Source organism: Poecile atricapillus, chromosome 8, assembly GCF_030490865.1.
Source record: "Poecile atricapillus isolate bPoeAtr1 chromosome 8, bPoeAtr1.hap1, whole genome shotgun sequence".
NCBI classification, from domain to species: Eukaryota; Metazoa; Chordata; class Aves; order Passeriformes; family Paridae; genus Poecile; species Poecile atricapillus.
In genome coordinates this window covers 19,374,810-19,391,778 of record NC_081256.1, presented here as the reverse complement: position 1 = coordinate 19,391,778, position 16,969 = coordinate 19,374,810, and the positions used below count along the sequence as shown (strand labels likewise).

The 16,969-nt window shown below is 40.9% G+C and overlaps 1 protein-coding gene across 10 annotated transcripts in view; it reads left to right on the top strand.

Annotated features, from left to right (window-relative positions):
• Nucleotides 1–1,119: 1,119 nt before the first annotated feature.
• ATP11B (ATPase phospholipid transporting 11B (putative)) overlaps nt 1,120–16,969 on the top strand; it is a 69,079-nt gene continuing 53,229 nt past the window's right edge. For 3 of the 10 annotated variants that reach the window (XR_009278155.1, XR_009278154.1, XM_058844523.1), the window contains exons 1-2: nt 1,120–1,383; nt 16,232–16,348. Coding sequence is in view for 6 of the 10 variants with exons in the window: in XM_058844523.1 (XP_058700506.1) it covers nt 1,357–1,383; nt 16,232–16,348 (144 nt within the window). In the remaining 4 variants the exon portion in view is untranslated. The remainder of the gene's footprint in view (nt 1,384–16,231; nt 16,349–16,969) is intronic. The other 7 variants (XM_058844526.1, XM_058844525.1, XM_058844520.1 and 4 more) reach the window with 3 other exon arrangements.

Genomic DNA, 16,969 nt, shown 5'->3' with positions numbered 1-16,969 from the left:
GTTTTATTCCCCGCTGTTTAAACGTTATTTTTCTAATTAAATGCAGATGCTTAAAGCATCAGCATTCACCACAAGATTCCATTGCTCAGACATTAGATCATCCATCTTAAATCCTGAATTATGTTCTAAATTTCTATATGAACACTAAAAACTATAGCAGATATGATTATGATTCATTGCTAAAAGTCCTAATTCCCTGGGAACAAATGGGAGCAGCAGGAACAGTGCTTCTCACTCACAGAAAAGCTTCTCTTTAATTCAGTGTCAAAATTATCACTGACTTCAGTGACAACTGTTTTTGGTCACAAATGCCCAGGTCTTTGGCCATTTACTTGGGCATTTACTGCTTAAAATAATCTCCTTTAGTTCTTAGTCACACAGGCGCAGAAGCTGCAGACTTGTATAGGTGTGTCCAGTGCTTGGCGCTGAACGCTGTTTTGTTTCCAGAAGCAGAAGCTGTTTTCAGAGTAAAATGAGATTTGTCAAGGTTGGGCGGGACCTCTGGAGATCACCCGGCCCAGCCTCCCTGCCAAGGCAGGGTCACCCAGAGCAGGTGACACAGGAACGCGGCCAGGTGGGAAGATTTCTTCCAGTGGAAGATTTCAGAGATCACTGCCTGGCATCAGCGCGTTTCTACACCCGATTTTAACAAACAGTAGCTCATGACAATGCTGCCAGTAGGGCGCTAGATCCTCCAGCACCTGTTCCCGGCTTTGGGAGACCCACACGCCGTGCACTTGGTATTTAACTTTAAATCAGTGCTTATCTGCTGTCTTTTCAAAGTCTTTATTCCAACATACGTACGCTTTGCGCTTTTTGCAAAGAAAACCAAGATAAAACAATCGAGTTGCGAAGTAGCTTCCCTTGGGTAGAACAGGGGGCCCTCGTAGGCTGACGCCCTGGCTGAGGGCGCTGAGCCCTGCCGGGCTGCAGCCGGAGCCTGTGTGGGGAGCTGGAATTTTGCCCGAGGGTCACCCGAGCGCACGCACGGCTCTTGTGCCCGGGAAGCAGCACCTCAGGGCGGCGGAGCGGCCGGAGCACGACAGCCCAGGCCCGGGGCAGGTCACGGCAGCTCCCCCCTCACGGCTGCTCCCCTCACACCGGGCCCTCTCCCCGCCCCGCCACGTCACTTCCCGGGGCGGCCGCAGCCGCCGAGTGTCAGCGGCCGCGCTGTGATGGCGGCGGCAGCCGCGGCTCGGGGCGCCGGCGGGGCTGTGCCGCTCCTGACTCGGCGTGGGCCCCGCGCCATGGGGAGCAGCCGCGGCGGGCGGCTCGCCTGAGGCGGCGACAGCGGAGGGAGGGCGCGGCACTGCCGAGGGAGCCCCGCCGCGGGGGCCGCGACCCGCGCTGCCGGGGATGCTGCGCTGGGTTCGGCAGCAGCTGGTAGGTGCCTCCCTGCACCCCCCAGGCCGGGCGGGCTCTCGGCTCGGCCCCGTCCCGACGGCTCTGCCCGGGCCGCGGGTCCGCGGAGGAAGCAGGAGAGCAGGGCCGGGGTGCGGGAGGGTGGAGAGTCCTTCTCCCCGCAGGGGCTGGGGAGACCCGCAGGCTGCACTGGGATCGTTATTGATGGGTTTTTAAATTTTATTTTTAACCCGTATCCGAGGGTTTGGGGTGTTTCGGTTTTTTGGCTTTTGGTTGGGTTTTTTTGTGGGTTTTTTTCCCTCGAAACCCCTTGGCACAGAGGACAGCGCGTTCCCTTATGTGTGGCCCCCGTTGGGAAGGGCTCCCCAAACTTCCCGGAGAAATGACGGTGCCTTTTTCCCTGGACCGACACTTCAGAGATTCGCAGCTTCTTCCTCCTTCCCGTTGCGAAATGTTTTAAGGCTTTTACACCCGACGTGCGTCTCTCTCAAATATTTCCCCGTACCTGAGCGCTTTGCAGCCGCTGCGTGCTGAGGATTTGAAAGTGAAAGAAATGGAACGAAAGCATCCGTGAAATGCTTTTGGCGGGGGAAACCGCTTGGAAAAGGCTGCAGTGAGGGTGCCTGTCCCCCCACACAGGCGCTGCTTGATGTGCTGGGTTAGAGCGAGCAGGGGAAACCAGAGGCGGCCGTGGCTGTCACGTCTGTTCTGCTGTAGCAGGGAAGTACATCGAGTTTCACTATTTTAATTTGAAGTATTGGCGGGCTTCTGCCCCGACCAGCATCATCCTACTTGCATTTTTTCTAAGGGAGAAATTATTTCTAAATGATGTACTTGTAAAATAACTTCTTCCATTCATTGGAGTTACTTTCATCACGGATGTTGTCCAGGTTAGTGGAAGAGCTTGCATTAGTTAGGTTTTCAGATTTTCATTGTTAAACTTTTGTGTCACTAATGATCTAATTTGTTCCATCACTTTTTACTAAAAAAAAAGGTAAAATATTTTGTTCTTTCTTTTTTCCTCCTGTTCTTCTCTGACCTCGTTTCCCGTGGCCCATAGATTTTCTCAGTTCTGTCTGAGGCAGAGAGCTTCTGGTGATGGTCTCAGTGCCAGCTTGACGGTGCTCAGTAGTTTGGTCTGACACCAAGAGTTACTGACCTGGAAATTAATTGCTCTGTTTGAGCTCTCTTCTGTTCTGTTACAGTCATACACACGTTTTTTAGGAAAAAAAAAAAAACCTGTTTGGTGTAACATAGCTGTCATTTTTTCCACTTGAAGGTGGCTTGCGGTTTGTGCGAGTGGTTTTTAAAGCAGAACTGTGCTGTCTTCCTTAGAGTTTAGATTAGAACTGTATCAGTGCTAGCAACTAATGTATTAAACATGGTTGCTTTAATCACTGCGAGTAGTATGCTGACCAGCTTTCCAGAAATCTGTTTGCCCTTAATAGAAAGTAAAAGATTAGTGTAACAGGATGAGCAATAAACTTGGCACTTGGAGGTTTTAGTGCTTCTTAAAGGAAACTGATGGAAAATGACTGTTTAAAACTTGCACTAGTTTTGACAGGGAAGAACTAATGTGATAGAATAGCAGGACAATAAAAAGTCAAGACTCTTGGCAGATGTCTAAATATGGTACTGATGAGAAAAAATTATTGCAATGATACGTGTTTTGTGGGGTTTTTTTCCTATAGACATTACAGATGTCAATGGCTTGGTTGTTTCACAACTCATAAAGATGAAAAGTAGCCTAAGATAGGTATCACACTGCATGTTTCTTCCTGAAGACACTCAGACAACTCATCCATGTGTGTAATGGCTGGTTTAACATAGATCCCGCCATATGTTTGCTTCTTCACATGGCTGTGATGTTTAGGTTCTGAAAGAATGTCAGAGGGCTAAAAACACAGGGAAGGGTGCTGACAAAATAACCAGAATGAGTGGGAAGAGTGGGGTGACAAATATTCAAATCAAAAGGTGCCAAAATCCGTGTCTGAGAGGAGAAGAGAGGAATGCGTGGGTTTGGATGCCTTTGGAGCGTGCGTTTGTACCTGTGCTTGATGTGGCAATGGGTTTTAGAAAAGGGTCCTCATCTGTACAGGAGGGTTGGAATCAGGCCAATGTGTGGGAGTGATGCAAGTGGGATGTTGTAGTAATACAAAAGAAAAACGTTGGTGTGCAGAAATGCTGGAAAAGTAGTAAGGGATTGGGGAAAGGGGGAGGGACTGGTACTTTGCTGCAGGTGCATTTATGTAGTTATTAAGTACTCTCTGTATGAAACCCATGAATTGTTTTGCAACTTCTTGTTTGCTTAAGAGAACAGTATTTCAAATACTGAGTGCTCATGAGTGTGTGGCTTTGAGATCTTGCATTGTTAAGATGGGGGGAGAATGAATTCTGTGAACTTAAAAGTAGTGAGAGGACCTGGTATGGAATCCAGACTCTTAGCTAAGTTTTGAAAGTGGTGACTTTGCTGTGCTTTCTCTGTGGAGACCGGGGCATACCTGTGGAGCTACAGAAAGGGATAGAAAGCTATGAACAGTTGTTTGAGGTGACATGCTGGCAATGTAAGACTTCGTTCATCCTTATTATTGTCTTACAAGTCCGTAACAGCTTTTAAACTGAGGTATTAGATGTTTATTTAGTGATTTGTTTTGTTTGTATCTAAGAAATTGGTGACAATAATTCAGCCTTCAGTGCCTATGTGGCACAAATCATCAGGTTTGGTATCTTGGCCCTCAGTCTGGTTTTCTCACTCCGAAACAATTCACACCACCCTGCGGAGACAGTTTATCAGTTTTTTTCCATCTAATGCTGCCTCATGGTAAAATAAGCTGCATAGTAAGTCATTAACTTTCTAGTTAATGTGATGTTATAGTATGTAGTTAATAGCTGGAAGTACTTAGGTCTTAGTAATGAAAAAATACAGAGCTAAATGGAGTTAGAATTCATGGCTTTGAGTAAAATGCCGTGACAAAGACTAGCTTTGGGCGGGAGAGATTTTGGGTTCCAGCTCTGTTACCTTTAGAATCTCCGAGAGCAGTAGGCATGTGGATTTGGAGGGTTGCATAACGCCACAGGCACAGCCAACTCTGCTTGAAAAAAGCAACCAGATAAACAACAGTTGATAGGAAGCATCATTACTATTCAGGAATAGCATAGTATGTTTTATTTGCATTTCCAGATGTGATGGGTTAGACCTCATGGCAAATCAGTCTACAAAGAGCTGTTGTGGCTCCCATGGTTGAGTTTGTGCAGTACCAACACAAAATGAGAGTACAGTGACATTTGTAACACCCTGGGACTTTCTGTTCCACATCTCTTTTGGTGGGTTTCTGACAGCATTTGGGCTGTGCTGCTCTCTGATGGTGCACATGGAGTGCAGAAGCTGTTGCAGTGCTATTAACAGAATGTACTGACACCTTCAGTTGTCTGGCAAGAAGGTCTCTGAAAATTGTGGTAGAATACCCTTATATGTATGATTTTAGCTGCCTAATTTTAAATTATTAGTCCTGTCAATTGGAGAAGGGTCTCAGGATTTCTCTTCTACTGCTGTTATGAGGAGTTTGAGCTTTTGATGTGTTGTCTAACAGCTCAGTGAAGTACAAAGAATACTCCATGAAGAAAACCTAAGAGCTGTCTGCCTGGCCACTCTTATAAATGACAGTTCAAGACAAGTATTGTGTTGGATTTGGCAGAGTATCTTTGCCGTTTAAGGACCTGAATTTTGTAGTGCACAACAGCTTTAATACTGTGGAGAGCTGGGCAAATGCAGCTTTCTTATTTAACTGTAAATCAAAGATAAAATCTATAGATTGACTGTAAAACCTAGTTACCAGACTACTTTTATTTATTTCATGGTTATAAGAAGGTTCAGACTGGGAGGGATGTAAGTTTATCAAGTTCAGAAGTTCTGCATTGGCTGTATTGAGGGGTGATCACAGGGAATGTTTTTGACTGTTCTGTGTAGGTAGTGCCTGTCACACCTCACACACTCCACAGCCAGCACAGTGTCTGTAGGAGGGTTCTACACATTAGAACATCTTCTAGATGTGTTCTAATGAAAAATTTCTACTAATAAGGGAATGTCCTCAAATAGATTTACACTAAAGGATTGTATGTCTGGGATGTGGGTTTTTTTTCCCCTTCAGATGCTGGTTACTGTTACGATGTTTTGAGAGGACAGATGGTATTTTGTAATACCTTGCAGTTACTGGCATTTTGAACAAGGTGGACAGCATTTATCTCATTGTTTGTACTGACAAATGTGTATTATTTTCACTTAATCATTTTACTGAATGAAGTTACTGCCTTTCCTGCCCTCCTAGAATTCCCTCTACTTTCTGAATGCCAAAAGTATGTTAAACTAGTTCAGTGACTAAGAATCTAGCTTCTGAAATCACCTTGCTGTTCTAGAGTACAATTTCCCCCCTCTTATTTGTCAGTGAAACCTCTTCCCGTTTCTGGCTAAAAATAAAATAACTGCTTGTTATTTTATGCTAGAAAAATAAATGCACATTTGCTCAGCAGAGTGAGCAGTTCATACCCTCTGAATTATCTCTAAGGGATCAGTGAGGTGTGTGTTGGAACAGCCCAAAGGTTGTGTTGCTTTGCTAGAGTAGTTTGAGAGTTGGAGGTCAAGGACTCCCCTCCTGTAACTTAGCACTGGAGAAATGTGGCCTTCTTTTTTTGCTAGAGATATTCTTTGATCTGCTGGACTAGTGCTCCCATGTGTTTGGGTCTTTTAACCTTATTTTCTCTTTGTATTCAGTGAGTGCTGAGGGCAGATACATTTGCAGCACAGTGTGTTCCAAAGTGTGCAGAACCTGGCCCTGTCTTCAGCCAGCTGTCTGCTCCAAATGGAGACATCCGTTGTGTCCTGTGTGTAATTCATAAGTCTTAACTCATGAAAATTAAACTCTGAATCTAAGAATTGCATTCCAGAACATAATCAGATCAGTCCTGACACTGATTCCTTCAAAGACTGTTTTAAAAATGGGAAGATTGGTGTTGTCTGATGTGCTGCCTTGCTGTGAGACTTGGATATTTGACCTGTATCTTGTCCCATCCTCTTTTCTTCTTTCTCCTGTCCGTGAGCTTTTTAAGAGCAAATTTTTGTTGTGACAAATTACCGCTTATCACTCAATAATAGAACTATTTAATTTACTGTAGGATATTTCTCCATTAATGGGGTCTTGCTCCCTTAATAACTTGTCTGTTTATGTGACTAAGGGAGAAGAGGGGAAAAAAATAGAATTTTGTTGACAATGAGCAAAAACTATTTCTATTCTGGTCAGTAGGAAGTATCTGGTGGGATGGGTGAAAGGCTCTGTTTACTGCCAAGAGATTGTTTCTGTACTCTCAGTGGAAGGTAAAATTTGTAATGTAAAGCAGTAAATATGTGCTGGATTTAGTAACATTCAACATGTGTTTTGAATATCATTGGTATTTGTTTTTCTGGTTTTAAATGGGTTGGTTGACTTCATTAAAACTGACATTTGCTTTCCTCTGGGATGGAGAGACAGAACTTATAAAAGAAAAATATAACAATGTGTTTAAATTTTATTAAAAGCGTCATGACTTGTGACTTTCACTGACGATCCGCTCTTGTTTTTTCTTGACTGTATTGTGATGTGCTCAGTAGTTATGACTGTTTTTGTAATTCTGTCACCAGGAAAAAGCTTACCTATCAAAAATATCCTTCAATTTCTAGAACAAAATCTGTTTGTTAAGCAAGCAGATAAGAACTGCAGCAAAACAGATGTGACAAAGTGTCTCTGTAAATGCAAGGTCATATCTTCTAGCAAAACACAGGTGACATATTTGCAGCTAGACTTTTTTTTTAATACAAACCTCTTTTCACCTGCTGTTGAGAAAACCACTTAGCATTAGTACAGACCATGGTAGAAAAGGCAGAAAGTAGGACTGAGAACTACACTGTGATTTAAAAAACAAGCCCTTACAATTCCTTGGCCTCCCACATGCAGTGACTTAAGAGGATTTTTTTTCCTTGTTTACTTTGAGTAAAAATAAGTCTGGGAAAGGAGAACTTTCCTGTAAATGGGAAGGAGAGATAATGATGTAGACAAAAGGCAAACTGTTTGTTTTTATCCTGAAATGTTTTACTAGAGGAAGAGGTTTTAAATGGTTTATCCCCCAAAATACATGTTGTCATCTGTTGTTGCATTTTGTTACTCCTTTGCATGTTTTTGCGCTTTGTGTGGCTGTGCATATTTTTGTAGATATTTATATTTCTCTTTGGAAAGAGAATTGCAACAAAATGGAAAGGAAGCTTAAGATTTAGCGAGCTTTAAGGATAGACTAGTCTGTACACATGTCTGAAAGCCGGGCATTAAACTGACACTTAAATCATAAACCATGTTCAAAATGGAATTAGAACTAAAAATGCTATTGGGTGGATGCAGTAGACTCTAAACTGTAATGCTTTACAGAGCAGGCTTTCTCAAAGCAGGTTAAAAGGAAGAGCTAGACAGTTCCAGCTATGAACTGAATTATCTTCCTGTGAAATTTGTTGAGCAGCCACTGTCAGCAATTGTCAGTATAATTTTGGCAAATGTTTTGAAAAAGCCTTAAGATTTATTATTTAATGGTGATTTGGGGGGAGGATGCTTTTGGAAAGGGTTTGTTGTTTTTTTTTCCATGCTGAAAGAAAATGTGAATTAGACTCACAGTGCAGGAGCTGATTGGCATAAATAGCTATTGCCTACTAGAACAAATCCAGATACTGAAAACAAGGGGTTTCAATAATGGCTGTATGAATAGTCCAGAACAGGGGCCCCTCATGCTTGTGTAAAATACTTTTATAAATGATTCTTCAAAGCAGAGGGTAAACAGCGTTTCATTTTATATAAGATAATAGAGTATATAGTATGCCAATATGTGAAGGAATGTACAATTGCTCTGTATTTTTCCTGTCACAGACTTGACAGATGTCATTTTTTTATGGTGAAATTGCTATCTACAAAATTCGAACTGCTTTCTAGTCTTAAGGGAAAATTTGTGGCCTGTCCCAGATTTCAATGCTTTATTTAATATTGAAGATCTGCTGTAAGCCTACTTAGCAAATGCAGGGGAGGTACATAAAGGATGCACTTGGGGGGGGGTTCTTTTTCTGAGATCCTATGGTCATTTGAGGTATGTGAAGGATTTGTGTGGTAAATGTTTCATCTCTTGCATTGATTCTGTATTTCTTAGTGTGGCCTGCTTAGTAGGTGCTATTTCTGTGATTAATTATTGCAGAGCTGTAGCACTTTGTATGGTCAGTGTTGTTTATATAGTTTGAGAAGTCTTCTGCAAAAGTGGCTTGTGATTTTTTGATCTCTCAATTCTTATTTTATAAAATGTGATGCCCTATAGTTGTTTTCTGATGGGTCTGAAGTCACCCTTCAGCTTCAAAAATCTTGCCTAGTTTCCTTTTGTATATGTACATCACCAGGAAGGTGATATTGTAGATAAAGAATTGCTGGAGCCCACAGAGGAAAACTTGCAATTCTGAAATTAGAACTGTGTGGTTGGAACTTCAAAGGCATCTTCATTTCCACTTTAGAGCAATGGGCTGCTTTGGGAGCATGTGGCAAAAGACCACACATTTTGGACTACAGACACTGTTGAGCCTCAATGTCTCTTCAGCTTCTTGGACTTTACATGACGCTTTTTTTCTCAAAGAAAAATAAATTAGAGCACACTGACTGGCCTTGAAATGTAACTTGGGAGCCACTAGCCCTGCCTTTGGGATTGAGGCTTGCACCTTAGAACTTGAACATTAATTAGGTTTCTTCTTTCTTTGAAGCTGAAGACACCAAAAAGCATCTGAGCAAAAGTTACTGATGATCTATTGTGTCTGACAGAGCATACTGAAATAAAGCAATGGACAAAGAATGTATTTACAGGCATTTGGTTGGTTAAGCACATTGAGGCAAGAGGATAAGCCACATCCAACCTGGCCCTGAACACTTCCAGGAATGGAACAGCCACAACTTCTCTGAGCAACCTGTGCCAGGGCCTCTGTACCCTCACAAGGAAGAGTTTCATCCTTGTATCTAAACCAAATCTGTCCTCTCTCTCAGTTTAAAGCCATTCCCCTTTGTCATATCACTACATGAACTTGCAAACAGTCCCTCCCTGGCTTTCTTGTAGGCCCTCTTTGGGTACTGGAGTAATAATCCTGTAGGAAAAAAGTGAATCTTGGCATTCTGTTGAAGACACTCATGAAAGAGCAGTTGTTACAAGGTCTTAGGTTTGTATTATCATATGAAGTCCAAAATGGATGATGCTTTATAAATACTGTGATTTGGATTGTAGGGGAGGCTAAGAAAGCCATTTCCTTCATTGCTGCAAGTTGGAGTATTTTTGAATTAAGCAATTTACCTGAATCTCCATTCAAATCCTTTGCTGCTAACAGGAACTGGACATGCCATAACAGCCTTTGAGTATGCTGCATTAGAAAGCTTAACTTGCCTGTTCAGCTCATTTTTCGTTTCTGATTTTATTAATGTTACAAGAGCAGTGTGTTTGGCATTGGTGACCTGAGCAGAGAAACCAGTGCAGGGCAGTATGTTAGCAGTGAATGAAGCCAGCTTACCTTGCTTGTTGTGTTTACAGATAAGTAATGAAAAGATAGCTGATTTTTTACAATTTTAAGTAGGGATTTTTCCGAGTTATTTTGGTGGGCATCTTGACAAAATAGTATGTCAGGCAAGAGTAACTTGAACTCTGTGTGAGCAGGACTTTGTGGTGAGCACCAGTACAACTTTTCTTAATTCAGTACTAGGCATATTTTAACTTTGTGAAAGGAAGGGGTTATTGCCTCATGATTTCACAGGCCTTCTTGCCTAGAGGGTGTGTTTTCACAAAATAATGTAATCTGGTTATAGGTCTTTTAGGAGGTTACAACATGATTTATTATCAGATATTTCGAACAGCTGTAGATACAGAAAGAGGGAAGAGGAAGTTGCACGAATAGTGCATGACTTTAGTTTTATTTCTTTACTGCAGTGATATTTAAAAGGGGAGGTACAAATTGCATGGTACTGTGTACACATCAGGGTGCTTCAGCTGATTCACTATTTTAGTTGTTAGAGCAGTGTTTAAAATTGCTGTGAGAGGCTGTTTCTTCCTTCATGCTAACCTTTGATAAAGCAAATTCAGTTTGACTACGGCCCAGTTACATGACTGAAAGAATTATTGGCTGACTGTATGGAGTACAAATTTATACAGACTTCTGAAAATGGGCATGGAATGTGAATAGATCATCTTATCTGACAGAGGGAAAAGTATTCTATGTATATTCAGAAGAAAATCCCAAGCAAGAGAATCCATTTCCTCAAAACACCTTTAATCAAAATATATCTTGACAGCAGTGTAATAGCAGACTTTTGGGCTGTCTGCCAGGAAATGTGGTGTTCTGCTTCTGCAGCCACAATCAGTCAATTCACTTCCCTAGGAGAAAGGGTTTCTGAGACCAAGTTTTCTTCTGTTCATTAGCTTTATTAAGTAGTATGTGATATTCAGAAAGGTTTTGGGGGAACTGCTGCTTTTGTCTGTCGTGTTCAGTGTGGGTTTTGAAGAGGAAGAGGCTCTGAATGAGTCTTCCTTCTTTCAAACCCCTTTCACTGTTCAGTGGTCACATAGCAGTTCTTTTGGCAAGTATAAGTTTGGTTCTTCTTCCCCCTCTGTAAAAGCTGTAAGTAATGAATATTAAAGTATACTAAGCTTATGCAAGTCACCTGTCAGATTATTTGCGATTATCAATGCACACATTGCAAAGCTTGATAATGAAATGGATGTGTTGTTTGCCAGTCTCATGTCAGTAATCCTTGCTGAAATCTGTGGATTTCTGCTGTCTCATGTAATAGTGCTGTAAAGTGTGTGGGGAGGGCATTGGTGCACACTGCCATACGTTAATAGTGGTATTGAAGTGTTAAGAGCCTTGCAGCAGATGTGTATGTTACAGCAACAAGTTGAGTACAAAAGCATTTTTTTCTTTTCTTCCTTTATACTTGCAGGTGTTGGGAGGGTCTTTTCTGTAGTGCTGATCCTCATTCGCTTCCTGTGCGGTTGCCTAGCTTGCTATATGTATTATTAAGGCTTCCTCAGCAGCAGTGTAAAACTGTTCTTTCACAGGGAAGATTTTGACCAGACAACTGGCATGACATATTTAAAAAACAGGAGAAAAAAAAAAAAAACAAGGCAAAATCAAAAACACGAACCAAAGTGGGAAAACGGATGGATCAGTTTTCCTTACCTGATGGCCAATGGGCCATTCTACAAGTACAGTGGTTGAGATGCAGAAAAAATGTAGGAAAGAGTTGTTTGGGAGTGGCTGTTGAATCCCATGGCTTTCATGAAATAAATTGCATAAAATTGCCGTCAAATATTTCTCTTCAATTCCCCAGGATATGTTTTCTGTGCTGTTTTACAGGGCCTTATTTACTGCACAGAGGAAGATTCTAACTTTTAGAACAGTAATGAAATCACTGCTGAAGAAGTTCAGTAAAAATTACTTGGGCTTTGCTTAGAGTCATTCAGATTTATAAGAAATGAAAACTATTAATCACTTTCTTTTTCTTTTTTTAAATGTTATTTTCATTTGTGCTTTATAAATCAGCTTGACTAGGGCATCTGTATACTGTATATAAGTGGGATGCTTTTAGGCTGTTTTCAAAACTAAAGTATTGAGCTCATCTAGGTGCAGAACTTCTGCTGGGGAAGTGTGTATCAAAGATTAAATGAGACCTGTATTCCAAGGGTAGATAATGCCTGGTATGTGTTGATAAATCACCCGAAGGACTGAACTTTAGCCAATAAATCTAGATTTAATTTGCAACATGAAGGGGAGAAAATCAGGTCACTTCATCTTAGGGTCAAATTTTATTTAAAGGTGATTCATGTAATATATATATACCTGGTCAAGAAGCCTTAAATATCAACTCTTGTAATATATTCAGCATTGTTTGTTATGAAGTCAGTGATCTGTGGACTTGGATAGAAATCACTTCACTAGATAACTGCAGGAAAACTAACTGGTTTTTGAAAGAAATTGGTGACAGCTTAATAATTTTGCAAGATTCTTAATTTAGGGTTTCTCTGCTCATGCTGTTTAGCTGCAGAAATCCTTTGACAAGGGCATGTTACCCTACTTTTGCAGCTGAGTTGGAGAATGACGTTAGAAAGAGAGAACTGTCTATTAAGTGAAATTAGGAAACAGTGTGCTTTCTGCACTGCTTTGCTGGCTGCACAGAGTTACTGTGGAAAATCCCTTGCTGGGCAGAAATTTGGGCTACGAATCAGTTTAATGTCAGGATCAGGCTCTGTGACCAGCCCCATAGTTAGAGAAATGTTAAAGACATTTCAGCTCTTGAACAATGAAGTTCAACGCCTGTGCAGAATTTTCCTTGGAGAGATGTGTAATTAAAATTTCTCTGGAAATCTGCTTAGTTGTGGTCTCATCAGCTAATTATGAGACTGCAGAGTTGTTGGCTAATTTCAAGTGATTTTTAGTAGTTATAGTTGTAAAACTTAGGCAATCTGGGTTTTGTTCCCAGCTCTGACACTCACTTCCTGCTGTGACTACAGTCAAGTCACTGAGGTTGTCAGGGATGTGTCCTTTTCCAACCACAGCTCTGACACTGAGGGGTTTTTTGTCTCCGGCCTGCCTTGCGTGTGCATTGTGATCTGCTGACAGCACAGCTTCTGTGCTTTCTCCGTGGCAAATGTCAACAAAACAGAAATAAATCTCTATAGACTGCAAATTTAAACTATTTTGGCTCTGCACCTGTAAACTTGTATGGCCTGAGACTCTGATTTATTCAGAAAATAAAGTTCTTGCTTTTAATCATCTGAGCCTGCTTCAGCAGAGGTATTTGTTCTGAAAGAAGGGCTTGTGCAGTGAGACTGGAGCTGTAGAGAGGTCTTTACTCTTCATCATAAAATGTCATCAAACTCATCAACCTTCAGGTGCTCAGATAGTGGCCCAAAAAAGGGCATATAAAAAATTCAGTGATATCCTATCCTAGTCACTCAGTAATCTTTGATTTATCTTTTAATAGCGTTCAGCAAGTGGCATGCAGGTTAGTATTTATCACTGTCAGAAAGAAGACTGCAACTTGTTTTCTTTGCTCTTTGTGTTTTTTTCCTTGCTTTACATCTGTTTGATTTAGAGTAGGATTTTTTCAGGCTGTTAAGTCTAACTTTCCAAAGTGAAGGAGTCTGGCATTTTGTGAGTGCCAGACATTTTCTGAAATGTAGAAGAGAGCTGTGTACGAAGTCTTACTAATTAGGTGCCTTTTTTCTTGCTTGCAAAACACTTTTATTTGTGGCATCTTCTGGATTGATTTAGAAATACTGTGTCACTAATGTCAGATATCCAAAATGCTTCTGCCACAAACACCCTTCTCTTTAAATTTTGTGTCAGCAGTTAACAGGTACATTTTTTTCATCTTCCTTTCATGCTTGTATTTATTTTCTTAAAGCTGTGAACAGTTTCTTGCATTTTACTTTTGGTATCCTGTGTATTTTTTTCCCATCCTTTCCTCTATCTACTTTTTGTCTCCCTGCTCCACTCCTATCTTTAAACAAGTTTTCACCCTGGAGCATGTGACTAGACCAGCCTTCCACTGCTTGTCATCTAAAGTTTATTCTCCTTCAAATATCTTTGAAAAATCCCCTTTCCTTTCTTTGTCCCTTCATTATTCTGGACATCTTTCTTTCTAAAGCAGAATGTTTGTGTAGTAATGATACCACACACAAACATTTGTATGTTTGAGTGGACTTTTTAATTATTTCTTTACTTTAAAATGACACCATCCTGGGTGTGAACATACCTAATGACCTGCGTTAGAGATATTAATGGATTAAAAAAATTAATATGTGGTTATACCAGCCATTTTTTATGTCAGTCATTGTGCTCACTGTTCATCTTCTGTAGTTAACTGATACAGAGGTATCATCTTCTGGAGTTCTGTGAAGTGTCACATTTTATTTGACATGGATAAAGCTCTGAGCCTCGTTCACAAGTGGAGCAACACAACTGCAAATGCAGTAGTGGGATTGATAATGTTCCCTTTCTAGCAAAGGACACCACCAGTTGTCCTTGCACTTGGCAACAAAGAAAAAGGAGATTGTGTAAACTTTGCAAGTTGGTTCTAAGATTAGGGTTGTGTGATGCTGATGCTGGAATTCACTGCTTTGCAGACAGCCATTGATTCCAATCAAGCAAGGGTTCCAAATTTAATTTCACTGGCTTATTTCATGTGTAAAAGCTTTTTGACATTTTCTTTAGTAGTCTTCTTGGCCTATTATCCAAATTATTGCTGTTTTGTTGTCTTCTGCCATCACCTGCTTCTCTGGGTCAGAACATTATTGCTAGGAAGGGTTCTGGTGAGTCATGTAGCCCCAGGAAAGGCTCAATTAAAGATAGACTTGAATGACCTAGATATAAGCCCTTGTGTTACAGATATTGCAACCTTTCCTCATGACTTATTTTGATGTTTAATTATTGCTTCCTGCAACAAAGGAATTTGTTTGCTTTCCAATACCCAGACATAAGTTTTCTTACCTGCAACTTAAGCCTGCTTACTTCTGTTCTTCTTTGGCCTTCAAAGCACCCATTCTGTCAATGGAACAGTCTTCTGTGTACCAGGAGATTTACTAGGATATCCCAAGGTTCCTTTCCTCCAGGCTAAATGACTCTAATTTGTTTGCTCTTTGCTTTTTAGATTGTTCAGCCTTGCGTTATATGTCATATTTTCAGGATCTCTTGGGGCTCATGTTGCATTCCTCTGGGTGCTGTCCAGTTGTTTCACAGTGCTTCAGCTGTGGCTCCCACTCCTCCTCCAGCCTCCTCTGCACTGAAGGCCTTTTTCTCAGCGGGATGACGTGGATGACTCATGTCTAGCCTGTGATCTGTTATAGCCTTTGACATTTTTCTTCAAAATTCCTTTATGGGCTTTTATTCTCTTTTTCTAGATGCAGTTTCTTTGTGCTGGATCGTTGTGTTCTGTGCATCTGGTTGGTTAGGAATTTTCTCTTACTTGGTGTTCTTGCAATCCCAGGGTGGTGTCATCTGCAGGTTTAACACTTGTGTTGCACTTCCTCTTGAAGAATCAGATGGTGAAAACACTGACCATTAGACCTGAAACAGGGCTTTGATTCCCAGGGACCTCACTCAGATCATCTGTTTTGGCAGGAAATTATTGATAAGTATTTCCGAGTATGCTTGCTTTTTTTTTTTTTTTCCCATGAGTTTGCTTTCACTGTTGCACCATTGGTATATGAATTTGTGGTAATGGCAGAAAATCACATTTGAAATGGGACAAAATGTTAGTTCTTAGAGATAGAACTTATTTGGAAAAATACTGCTGTCTGGTCAGCTGCTTTTGGCTTTTCTCTGGTGAGAATCTTTTCAAAATCCAATTCCTCTGCATATTAGTATAGCTTGTATGTTTTGATCTTTTATATTTCTCAATAATCTGGTTTTTTAGGGTTATCGCAAGCATGGCTGTGAGGTTTTGTAAATTATTTATGTATTCATCTCCATTTCTTTTTCTTCCTTTCTAAGTTTTGCAGGGCTTGAAGTTTGCATGGTAGCAAGTGTTCCCTATCCTTGAGACGGGAACACTTTTTTCTTTCATTTTTTCAGAATGAGTATATAACCTCAAAATTGAGATTTTGGGGTTTTTATCCCATAGTTTTTGAAAATTTTCTGGACACAGCAGACTTTAAAGAAAAATACTGTGTAAAATTACCCTTTGAAAACTGTTGCTTGATATCTGAATGTAATTTTCCACAGAATTTTACAAAACAGCAATTAATAAAGTTGACTTTCTTGATTACCTCTTATTTTATGTTCTAGGGTTTTGACCCACCGCATCAAAGCGACACAAGAACTATTTATATAGCAAATCGTTTTCCCCAGCATGGCCATTACGTTCCTCAGAAGTTTGCAGACAACAGAATCATATCATCCAAGGTAAGGAATCGATTTGTCATGGCAAAACCACTTGATATGTTACTTAAGAAGTTGTGTGGCAGATGTGCACATCTGTATTGTGTCTAGTGGTGCCTAATACAGTATTCAAAATGAAACAAACGGAACTGCTTTGAGGAAAAAGCTGGGTTGCTTCATATGTAGTTTGTCTCGTTCTCTCCCTTCTCTCCTCAAAACTCAAGTACAGAGCAATTAAGCAAGCAGGCTTTCTGAAGAAAAGTAGGTTTTTAACTAATGGTGCCCAAACTACTTAAAAGACAGGATGAAGCAGGTTATGAGGATTTTTAAAATAGCCAAATTGAAAGTCGGTACTCTGCATAAAATAAATCAGCAGTGGACTGCAGTTGTGGATTCCCTCCTGGTGTGTCCTTGGATTGAAATCAATAGAGCTGATGGTGGGGATGTGCCTTGTCACTGTGGTGTTGGAGGGAATGTTACAGCTGCAGGAATTAATTTCTTTCCTCCTACCTGGGACACAAGCAGCCAAATGAGTCCAGCTGCCCCTGTCCCAGTTGGAGGAAAACATTGTAAACTTGGCCTGTAGAGGAAATGCAGTTGTAACTCCTGCTTCCCTGCTAGCTGTACTTAAAACAAAAGGAATAA